Source organism: Vigna umbellata, chromosome 4 (genome assembly GCF_029865625.1).
Source record: "Vigna umbellata cultivar VRB3 chromosome 4, Vumbellata_1.0, whole genome shotgun sequence".
NCBI classification, from domain to species: Eukaryota; Viridiplantae; Streptophyta; class Magnoliopsida; order Fabales; family Fabaceae; genus Vigna; species Vigna umbellata.
The window spans coordinates 27,302,965-27,314,582 of record NC_142168.1 but is presented as its reverse complement, the minus strand read 5'-3'; the positions used below and the strand labels follow the sequence as shown (position 1 = coordinate 27,314,582).

General features: G+C 33.4%; 1 protein-coding gene and 1 pseudogene across 9 annotated transcripts; one reads left to right on the top strand and one right to left on the bottom strand.

Annotated features, from left to right (window-relative positions):
- Positions 1 to 1,587: 1,587 nt before the first annotated feature.
- On the top strand, positions 1,588 to 5,794 carry LOC124820577 (TMV resistance protein N-like; annotated as a pseudogene). Its single transcript, XR_015786100.1, has 5 exons — positions 1,588 to 2,235; positions 2,592 to 3,699; positions 3,786 to 4,073; positions 4,185 to 4,985; positions 5,074 to 5,794. The product of XR_015786100.1 is annotated as a TMV resistance protein N-like (transcript).
- Positions 5,795 to 6,584: 790 nt separating this feature from the next.
- Positions 6,585 to 10,413, bottom strand: LOC124820578 (APO protein 1, chloroplastic-like). Of its 8 annotated transcripts, none has more exons than XM_047292300.2 (6): positions 10,190 to 10,395; positions 9,878 to 9,971; positions 9,508 to 9,585; positions 9,284 to 9,351; positions 7,821 to 8,188; positions 6,585 to 7,725 (listed from the first exon to the last, which is right to left on the bottom strand). In XM_047292300.2, the coding sequence occupies exons 3-6, from the start codon at positions 9,554 to 9,556 to the stop codon at positions 6,891 to 6,893; spliced, it is 1,320 nt and encodes a 439-aa protein (XP_047148256.2). In that variant the 5' UTR covers positions 9,557 to 9,585; positions 9,878 to 9,971; positions 10,190 to 10,395; the 3' UTR covers positions 6,585 to 6,890. The 8 variants fall into 8 exon arrangements, with proteins under 8 accessions (XP_047148256.2, XP_047148253.2, XP_087969814.1 ...); XM_047292297.2 differs by having other exon boundaries at positions 9,508 to 9,592; positions 10,190 to 10,394; XM_088113688.1 differs by having other exon boundaries at positions 9,508 to 9,592; positions 10,310 to 10,386.
- Positions 10,414 to 11,618: the final 1,205 nt, after the last annotated feature.

Here is an 11,618-nt window from a genome sequence, read left to right as displayed (position 1 = left end):
GCTTACTACATTATTTTTCATATGTTTATTTGCAACTCTGGTGGAAGACAATAACACTGCATCATTTCCCTTAATTATTTTAAATGTATTTTAGGTTTAATTGTTATTTAGTCTTTAAATTGCACCAATCAAGTTCATTCCATTAAAAACGGAGGGCACATTCATCTCTTTCTCTCTCTTCAAGTTTGAGAAAAAAAAATAATGCATTTAATTGTTTCACATTTTCATTTTTTCTTATTTTAAATCTTGGATAAAACAAAATATGCTACACTAAATTACTATTGTATCTTTTAAAACACTTTTTTTTTCGTTTATTAATGAAACTAAATATTTATATTAATGATATCATTATAAAAGTTATTATGTGAAGGTTTCTCATAATTTTTAAATCTTTGTTCATTGTCATTTTTCTTAACTAGTAGATATCTATGTTATTTTTATATTCCGTGGCCATTAAATTTTGTTTTATTTTTATTTTCATTGGTTAAAGGGGATATCAATACTTTAACACTAGTGTAAAAAAAGACCTTTATCGTCAGGGGTTTTTGGTGTTTGGCCCCTCTCCAACGTCTTATTGGTTGACGTCAATGGGACGTCAGACCTCACAGCCAAACGTCTATATAAACGTCGGTCTGCAGAGGTCGGATGTCTATAGAGACATCAGACTGCTCAATTTGGATGTCTATAGAGATGTCAGACCCAACAGCCGATGTCTAATACGCTGACTGCACTACCTCTAGAATTGTCACTATAAGCCATTAGATGTCTATATGTGCATTGACAGACGTCAATAGACGTCGGACAGTCCATAACATATGTCTTGGTGTTTTTTTTTAAATTAATTTATTTTTACAATAAAATCACACCTGAAAAACATAAAATTGTCCCATCATAGAAAAATATAATATAATTTATGGGTTTCAAGTTAACAAAGTACTAAATAATTTAAAAAACAATCCAAAACCAATTATCAAAAGTTAAACTTAAACTAAATGTAATTAATGTTCAACAACAAATATAAATCTTCCTAAGTCCATATATAGAGAAAATAAGTTATTCATTCTTGTGTTATGTCCTCTTGTATATATAACTTAATTGTATACAAATATTATAAATCCACAAGTAAATAACAATCATATAACTTCATTTAATTTAAGGATTAATCAAACCATAAATACTCAAAGCAAAAATTTTAAATGGTCAATAAGATAAAATATTTTCAAACATAAAAAAATATTTTATCTAGAATTTTTTTTATATTATATACACTATTTGACAATCTATTTTTAAGTTACTTTAGTCATTAAAAAAGTTAATTTTTTTATTTATAAAAAGAAAAGAGATTAAAAGATAAAATAATAAATTTAAAGTGTATGTAAAATTTTTTACGTATCAAAATAATGTTACTCTTTTGTCTATCATACTAATAATATCGTAACATACTTTTACATTTATTTAACTGTAAAGCTAAAAAATAGTTATAAAAATATTAGTTTTAATATTTTAAAAGAAATAAATAAAAAATAACAGTGTCAAATTAATAAAAAAGTTTATATCGGTCAAAGTATCAAGTTTTCAACATGCCTGTCCACGAAGGTGTCCTGAAAATGGAGAAAGAAAAAGGAGATATTTCCGCGTTAAGACTTTCCTATTATCAGTTTCATATTCATCATCAGTTCAGGCTTGGTTTTCGAGAGCCCTAACAAGTCAACCGCAATCGGAATATGTTTTGTTCATGGCTGTAAGATCGCACTCCCAAGAATTCACCTACGATGTGTTCCTCAACTTCAGAGGCTCAGACACACGCTATGGTTTTGCTGGCAATCTCTACAAAGCTCTGGATGACAGGGGAATCCACACTTTCATTGATGACAAGAAGATTCGGGGTGGAGATGAACTTGCACCAACACTTGTGAAGGCAATTCAAGGGTCCATGATTGCCATCACTGTGCTTTCTATCACCTATGCTTCTTCTTCATTTTGTTTAGATGAACTGGTTTACATCCTTGAACGTGCTGAGGAAAAAAAGTTGCTGGTTTTGCCAGTTTTTTATGACGTGGATCCTTCTTTTGTGAGGCACCAAAAAGGAAGTTTTGGCGAAGCATTGGCTTGGCATGAGGAAAGGCTCAAAGCTGATAATAAGGAGAGGTTAAACCATCACATGGAGAAGTTGGAGAAATGGAAGATGGCTCTTCATCAAGTAGCTAACTTGTCTGGCTTTCATTACAAATATGGGTACCCACCTCACCAATTTTTTATTCCATTCTTTGTTTCATTAAGTTTCACTGCTCCTATGATCTAAAGAGAATATAGATTAGTGCTAACCTTGACAACTTTTTATTCTTGCTTAAGGGCTTTTCAGCTTAATCTCTCCCTAGTCACTTTTAAATGAAGAAAAACGTTCTCACTGAGTTAAAACTAGCTTATACAAAAGTTCAAAATCTGATTTTGGGAAAGTTCAATGAGAAACTTTTACAAATCTTATACATAAATTGTTTTAATTTATAGAGAAGTTTATTTCGTTGTACTTTCTTATTTTCTTTTTCTAGAAATTCATTCAAACATAGCTCTTAAACTTGTGTTTGGAACAGAGAAGGATATGAATACAAGTTTATTGGGAAGATTGTTGAGTGGGTCTCTAGTGAGATTAATCGTACTCCTTTACATGTGGCGGATTACCCGGTTGGATTAGACTCACAAGAGTTAAAAGTAATGAAGCTTTTGGATGTAGGATCTAGTGATGGTGTCCTCATGATAGGGATCTATGGAATGGGAGGGATAGGGAAAACGTCACTTGCTTCAGCAGTTTATAATTTGATTGCTAGCCATTTTGATGGTTCCTGTTTTCTTCAAAATGTGAGAGAGAAATCACGCAAACACGGATTGGAACATCTTCAAAGCATCATTCTTTCCGAAATACTTGGAGATAAGAGAATTATGTTTGCAAGTGAGCAACAAGGAATTTCAATGATACAACACAGGCTCCAAAACAAGAGGCTTCTTTTGATTTTAGATGATGTTGACAAACATGAGCTGTTGCAGACACTTGTTGGAAGGCCTGACTGTTTTGGTCCTGGAAGCAAAGTCATCATCACCACTCGGGACAAACAACTGCTGGCATCTCATAATGTTCAAAAAACATATAAGGTGAAGAAATTAAATAAGAACCATGCTCTTCAATTGCTTACATGGAAAGTTTTCAAATCAGAACAAGTTTATCCAGAATACGAGGAGGTGCTTAATCGTGCAGTAACTTATGCTTGTGGCCTTCCATTGGCTTTGGAAGTAATAGGTGCCAACCTGTGTGGAAAAAGTATACAAGAATGCAAATCTGTCATAGATCAATATAAAAGAATTCCAAACAATCGAATCCAAGAGACTCTTAAAGTAAGCTTCGATGCTTTGCAGGAAGAAGAGAAGAGAGTTTTTCTTGACATTTCTTGTTGCTTCAAAGGATATAAATTAACCGAAGTTGAAGATATACTTCATGCTCATCATGGTGCTTGTATGAAATATCATATTGGCGTGTTGGCTGAAAAATCTCTCATAAAGATTGGTCAGTATGATTGTGTTACATTGCATGACTTGGTAGAGGACATGGGTAAGGAAATTGTCAGACAAGAGTCACCAGAAGAACCAGGGAAGCGCAGTAGGTTATGGTCACCAAAAGATATAATCCAAGTTTTGGAAGACAACACTGTGAGTGAACTTTTTCTAAATGTATTTAAGTCTTGTATATACTTGCATTGTAATTTTTGCCTGATTCAAGCCTTCTACGTTCACAGGGAACAAGTGAAATTAAAATCATATGTCTGGATTTCCCCTTGTTTGAAAAGAAAATGGTAGAATGGAATGGGATGGCTTTCCAGAAGATGCAAAACCTCAAAACACTTATTATTAGAAGTGGAATATTTTCTGATGATCCCAAATGTTTTCCAAATAGTTTGAGAGTGTTGGAATGGTGGAGATATCCTTCACATTGTTTACCATCTTATTTTCAACCAAAACAGCTTGCAATATGCAAGTTACCCCATAGTCTCTTTATGTCATTTGAGATGGATGGATTAAGCAAGGCAAGTTTACATTGTACACTCTCCACGTCTTGCAAGTTACCCCATAGTCTCTTTATGTCATTTAAGGTTACTCACACCTTCCTTCTTTGTATTCTCTCCTTTTCTTTGCAGAAGCTCAGGAATCTACGGGTTTTGAATTTTGACTGCTGTGAAGGTTTAACTCAGATACCTGATGCCGTATCTGATCTCCAAAATTTGGAGGAACTTTCATTTCAAAATTGTGTAAATTTAGTTAGAGTTCATAATTCGGTTGGTTTGCTGGAGAAACTGAGGATATTGGAAGCTTCTGGTTGCATCAAGCTTAGGAATTTTCCACCCCTGAAGTTGACTTCTCTTGAAAAACTTGAACTTTCACATTGTTCTAGTCTTGAGAGGTTTCCAGAAATTATAGGAAAGATGGAAAACATAAGGGAACTTCGGTTGCTAGGAACTCTCATAAAAGGGTTGCCACTTTCATTTCAAAATCTAACTCGGCTTAAAAAGTTGTCCCTGCTATTCTGTGGAATTGTTCAGTTACAAAGCAGCATTGTCATGATGCCAGAACTGACACTTATTGAGGCTTGGGGATGGGAAGGGTGGCAGTGGATAAAGTGGGAAGAGGACGAAGAAAAAGATGGCTCAATGGTATCTTCAAAAGTAGAATTGCTTTGGGCGCCAAAATGCAACCTGCGTGATGATTTTTTTCAAATAGGTTTCACACGGTTTGCTCATGTGAAAGATTTAGACCTATCGAACAATAATTTCACACAGCTTCCTGAATGCATCAAAGAATGTCAATTTTTAAAAAAGCTTGACGTGAGTTGTTGCAAGCATCTTCGGGAAATCAGAGGAATCCCACCAAAGTTGAAACATTTCAACGCAACAAACTGTTTATCGCTGACACCCTCGAGTATAAGCATGTTCCTAAACGAGGTTTTGTCTTGTTTTTTATGTATTTTTATTTAATAACATATGGTGTACCTAATGATTGTAAATTTATGAATTTCTTTTTGATTGACAGGATCTGTATGAGAATCGAAAAACCATGTTAGTTTTGCCAGGATCTAGGAAACCTGAATGGTTCAATTACTTTTGTTATGAACGTTCAAGTTCTTTCTGGATTCGCAACAAATTCCCCGGCAAAGTTCTTTGTCTTTTTGTTGCACCGAAGGATGGAGACATTAGTGATTATGTTAAACTCATGTTGGTCATCAATGACAAATTTTATGCATGTTTCTTTGATATCAAGTTCTTGAAGTTGGGAGCAGAACACACATTTCTTTTCGATCTACGAAATTTAATTTTCACCGACAATCTGTATAAAGTGCCTTTAGTGAATGAATGGAACCATGTGAAGGTTATATATTTTGATCGAAAGCAGCCTCAATGCCTATAAAAAGCGGAATCCATGTATTCAAGCAGGAAAGTAGCCATGAAGATATTATGTTCACTAATCCTTATGCAAAGATACGTGAGAAGAAGGAAGAAAAGCATAATGTAAGGATGCTGAGCTGGCAGGGGTAGTAGGGTTAATCCGCTGTTAGGGTTGTTATGGTGAGAGAGAGAGAAATTCTGTTGTAGGCGAATGTTGAGAGAGAGAGGGAAGGAGAAGGTTTTGGGATATAGAATATTGATTTCTCTGTTTAGGAGCTCTGTTATGGGAATTGGAGTTTCTCTCCTTTTGATTTTCCTATTTTTTCAATAACATAATATATATTTTTATTACCTATTGTGCTCTGTTCTATTCTGTAGTTTTGGTATCCATTATTTGGACTTTTATCTTTATTTTTACTTTTTTCGTTGGATTTTCTGCTAAACTTTCAAAATATTCTAATGTTGGTATATTAAAAAAAGTTTAGTATATTTTAAAACATCATAATCAGTATATTTTAGAATATTCAAATTTGACTTTTTGCTTCTATAATAGCAATCACAATGCTCTAGCCAGTGAACTAATCTTAAGGATTTATTAAAACCACATAAGATATAAAACATTGGTCTTAACTGGAGTCCACGTAGTCAAACAATTAGAAAATAAATAGAAAGCACATACACGAACCACTATTAATAAGTAACGAAAGCAGTGAATATATGTTGGAAGGAGAGAAAAAAGGGATTTGAGAAGCCTTATTTCAGTACATTATAAAATATTTTCAAGCCCTGCTGATCCCTAGCCATTGTATTGATTTTAATTCCTGTGGTATTCAACTAACACAAAGAAGGATGAAGTAAAGATTGAAATGGTTAAGAAATCAATACAAGCTAGATAATCCTCCTGAATTCTGACCCAACGTAGATATTTCAAGAGGGAACGCCAACTTACAGCATGTTACATCATTAAGTTGTATGTTGGAGGGGAGAAATTCTTATTTCGTGTCTAAGAATCACTTTTCTCTTACAATGAAAATCATTACAGTTAGATTTTATGTGAGAACCACGGACTTGCCCTACTACTAATTGAAGGGTTGTGAACGAGGGAACTTTTATGACGGTAGAAAATGCAACAAAAAGCTCATCTGACTATAATGTAACTGTGACAAAATAAATTAACACATGCATTGAACTTCTACCAACTTTTCGCTAGTTTAAGACATTTTACAAACTGGCGAACCAAAGTTATCTGATAAAACCTACTTGCTCTACTGTTGGCTTTGTATACATGTAGACTAACATTGGATATATGGGAATCTAGCACCTAATAAATAAATCCGATACGTAATATTGAAGATTGATCTCAAGGCCTCCCCTTCTGGTAGATCATTGAATGCATTCTCACGCCAGGATCACACAATATGCATGTATAATGACAGACGAAGATAGCTGCCCTTTCAGATCACATCATGCAATCATTCTTGCCTCCTCAGGGTCCGGAATTATAACGTCAAGCCTCATCATGGGCTTGTACTCATATGGTATCTGTGCACCAGCTTGCATGCACACTTCAACAACAGCCGGAGCCTTTCCGTAATATCTCCTTAGTGCAGATGCCAAAGGAGGCCCATTAGGGTCTCTCACATGCCACACATAATTTGGAGGGAAAACTTCATCCACAGTAGCATCCTGCCAACCATGTTTCCCATCCCTCCATTGGTGCTTAAATTCACCACAAAGCTTAGCATTGTGGCCCCATGGCCCCACATGAACCTCAGTGCAATAACCACACGCTTTCACAGTGTACTTCCTCATCAACTTCCTGACACCCTTTTTCACAATTTCACATGCAGCCATTGTTTCTTCGGCAATTTTAGGTAGATCTGACAATGATGGTCGAGAAAATCGTTCAAAAGCTCTGTATGTATCGAAATCATTGAGTGAAGAGGGGTCTGCAAAGCGCCATGGTTTAGGTTCCTCTAAATTTCCACCTCTGTCAATTACTCTCTTCCCTAACATCCGTATGGGATTGGTCCTTCGGCGTGAAGGATATTCTGGGATATCAACACCAGCTTGTATGCATAACTCAACAATGGCTGGAATCCGGTCATATTCAAATCGTGTATCATGTTTAATACGCCTACCAAAGGGGTCAAAAAGATGATAGGACTCGATTGGGACAAGTATATCATTGACTGAACCCTTTACCCAAGCATGAGAACTCCGACGCTCCCTACCACTGGGACCAGAGCAATCCCGAAAGTTGTGACCAGTTTGAGCTACATGAACTTCTGAGCATTCGCTGCATGAATTCAATTGGTTAGAATATAACTCTTGTATCAACTAAACAAATGCAAAGAAACTGAGACATTTATTAAAAAATATAATATAATCTACCTACAGCCATGTACAGGAATGTGATGCAAGAGCTGGGCAAGACCTTTAATCAAAAGCTTCCAAGCTTCAAACACTTCATAAGCAACAGGAACTAGGTCTGGAACAAGCAATCCATTCTTCGGAGGCTCAAGAGGTTTCTCTATTCCCATCTGCGCAAGTTTCTTGTCCTCCCTTGCAGCCTGTTGTATTTCCTTAAAGGGAATTGGGTAGGGTTTTTTCTTATTCTTTGGTAAAATTGGCGGTAAATCCTCATTTTGTGGTAATATTTTTCGTCTCCACACAGTTTCTTTGCTTGTGGGCCTTCGACTAGAACAAACTAAAACTCCCAGCATTGTTGATCTACCTTTGTAAAATTGTTGGCACTTAAACTGCAACATAAACAAAACTAAACTGTAAGTTCCAACAAAGATGTTTGGAAAGAAAAAACAAAAGGACAACAATATATTTAGAAGACTTGAAAATACTTTCTTCAATGTCAGACAGAGGATTACAGCAAAGTCCCTCAGAATTTTCTACGGCTGATCAGTAGGATTAAGACCACAATATACTATTACGAACACAAAATGGATTTCAAGAAAATTAGACTACAAAAAATTTGAGAATCTTGCCCACTAGCGTTACAAACACGCATCCTTTATATATATATATATATATATATATATATATATATATATATATATATATATATATATATATATATATATATATATATATATATCACATAAGTGACTAGTATCCATACATTAGAAATGAATCATATTTTCTAAAAGGTTTATCCAAAAGAACTCATTGCAATTCACACGGGGAAGTTGGAACTAGTAGATTAGGAATATGAGGGAGGATTGAGAATAATGAAAGTGCACAGGACCTAACCTTGTATTCCCCACAATATTGTGTAGAGATTAACAACTTTTGCAATTAGATACGAGACTATTACAACTCTGCCTTTAAGCACAAGAAGCAAGTTCAATTGACGAACAACAAATTGCATTGAATAACTAGAAAAGGTTAAAACAAAAAAGTGAAATACCGGGACACCCCTTGAAACAACATAGAAGGTATTCCAGGAAATTCTAACAGTAATACCAACCAAGAACTACAGCTTAAAGATAGTCCTAACATAAATCACTGATCTGCAGCTAACGCTTTATAAACATCTAAACTGTCTATAATAACCTCAGAGACAAACAGCAACAACCATCACAATAAAAGCCAACCATATAAAATGAAGATGTAATCTTCAGATTAGAGAACTCCAAAAGACAGAGACTGAAACCATATCAGTCACACACATTACGCAAATATAATAATAATATTATTGGCTGGCCAATATCAACAGCTTAATTTAATGTGACCCTTCCCCTAGGCTTGGACACCTAATTCCATTCGAGGAATGAACCAATATGATTCTAGAAATATGTACATTATTAGGTAAAAATAAATGGGAGAAAAGTAAAATCAACCTTCAACCCAAGACAACATGACTTAGAAGATAGGTGGGGCCAGATAAGCTCCACACTAGAGGAACAACCTGCAAATATAAAATCACATTAAAACAAGATAGCAAATATAAAATCACATTAAAACAAGATAGAGAGTGGTTGTTGCTTCCCTTTTGGATGGTATCCAAGAATATTGTTAAAAGTAAAATATAACAAAATTAAATTAAGAGAAAAGCATAACTCACAGCTAGGAGAAGGATTCCATAATGCAGAAGAAAGTAGGGGAAACCCCATGTATGTCTATTCTCTGTTCCTGTAGCTCCCTGCAAACTAGAATAAGAGGGACTTCATAATCAAACAATGCTGTATTGGCAGCAATGAATCAACACAGGAGTAAGAAAGGGAGAAAGAAAATAGATTTAGTGGAGCTCGTCCACTATAGTATACTAACAGCCCCCTCAAATTCAATGAGAAGATTTTTTCAGAAGAGAAAAACACAACCAATCCTCCTACTAACCTATATAATTCATCATTGAACAACACAACTTCGTAACTGAAAATGAAAATCAAATATACTCAATTGAAGAAAAAGCAGCAACAGCATAACCAAATTACCAATTGCAAAAAAGAACCCAAAACTCGCAATCTTCCAAAGAAAAAACCTCAGAAAAAGTCCCGGCACTTAAAGATGCTCGCGGACAGAGAGATTCTGATAAAGGGAAAATAAAACCCTAAATATTAATATCAACATTAACAAAAAGAAAAAAAAAACTAAGGAAAATTAAAAGGAGGGTAACACTAAAATCATATAAAGTTAACAGCTTTGGATTGAAAAAAGAGAATAAAAGGAGATTTAGTTAAGGAAGCAGGAATAGCATAATTTTTCAGGTACTGATTTTGAAGTGAAGAAGAAGAGTGGAGACTTACGGTGACGACGGAATTAAAGATAGTTGAAGAAGAAAGGATAAATGAATTTGCTGAGAGCAGTTTGGTTTCATTCTCTCTTTTCTTCTTAGTTTTAGTGTCTTCTCTGATAATTGCACATACCTTTTCACCTTCAGTCTTTTCCAGGTCACACCCTTGGAGAGGAACTTCTCTTCACAATAATACCAGCAGACAAAGGAAATGGAAGATTTTTTTTTTCCTGTTCATTTTAAAATTACCTATATAAGTATTCTGCACCATAGTTATAAAGATAATTCATTTTTTATTTTAGTTCAAAATTTGATTTTTTTAGAAATGGGATTCTCATCTTTATTTTTTTTAATGTGACCAAAATATTAGTTAGAATTCGGTTCATTAGGAATAGAATTCTTAATTTCTTAATTTTATTTTTATTTTGAATTTTATTAAAATATAAAGAGAAGGAAAAGTAAAGAAATTATAAATTTTTATAATAAGAAAATATGTATTTATTTGTTTGAATTTTTTTTTTTTTTTGAAGTTGTTTTTTTAATTTTGTATAATTTTCAATTGATTTAAATGGTTATTAAAGATTAGGAGTTGAGAATAAAAATAAGTAAAAGAAATTAAAAGTTTTTGTAATAAGAAGATATGAATTTATATGTTTGAAATTTTTTGTTGAAGTTGTTTTTGTAATTTTGTATAGTTTTCAATTTATTTAAATTGTTAATTTTTCTGATTTTGATTTAGTAAAAGAAAAATAAAAAATTATAAGTTTTTGTAATGAGAATATATATATTTATATGTTTGAAAAAAAAATTAAGTTGTTTTTGTAATTTCGTATATTAATTTTTCTGATTTTGATTTTTGAAATATTTAGAGTTGAGAATAAAAATTAGTAAAGAAAAATTGTATTAAGAAATAAAATGTTTAATAATTTGTCTTTATTAATTTTGTAATAATTCTTTAAAATTATTTATAATATGATTTTGTGAAATGATATGTTTATAAAATGTAATATCCAAAAATATATAGCATAAAACTATATAAAGGAGTTATCATATTAGAATAGTCACGGAAAATAAAGTTAATCTTGTAGTTATTACAAAATAACCATAAAGTTTAAAATTTTACAAAAATCCTACACTATTCCAAAACTATGTGCATAATCCGAACGGTTATTACCAAATTAGGATTATAATCGAACGGTTCATATAAAACTATTAACAAGATTAAACAGTAAATTATTACTAAACGGCTGGTCTTTCTTCTTCCTCCAAAGCTTGGTCCACCGAGCACTCCTCTACCTCTGCTCACACCCAAAGGTGATCATTGCAAGAGAGAAAAAAACGAACAGGAACATGGACAAAAATAGGAAATAAGGGTAAGCTAATGTAATTTATTTTTATATACATACATACATTTCGTACAAGTCCAAAACATGCAAGGCCGA

Bases quoted from the DNA above. Each gene is read 5' to 3' on its own strand.
- LOC124820578 (XM_047292299.2), bottom strand. From the start codon at position 9,556: ATGGGGTTTCCCCTACTTTCTTCTGCATTATGGAATCCTTCTCCTAGC. The intron at 8,189-9,283 runs GTTGATTTTACT...TTTATGTTGCAG, and splicing joins CATGTTGTCTTGGGTTGAAG to TTTAAGTGCCAACAATTTTA. The intron at 7,726-7,820 runs GTAGATTATATT...GAATTCATGCAG, and splicing joins ATTCCTGTACATGGCTGTAG to CGAATGCTCAGAAGTTCATG.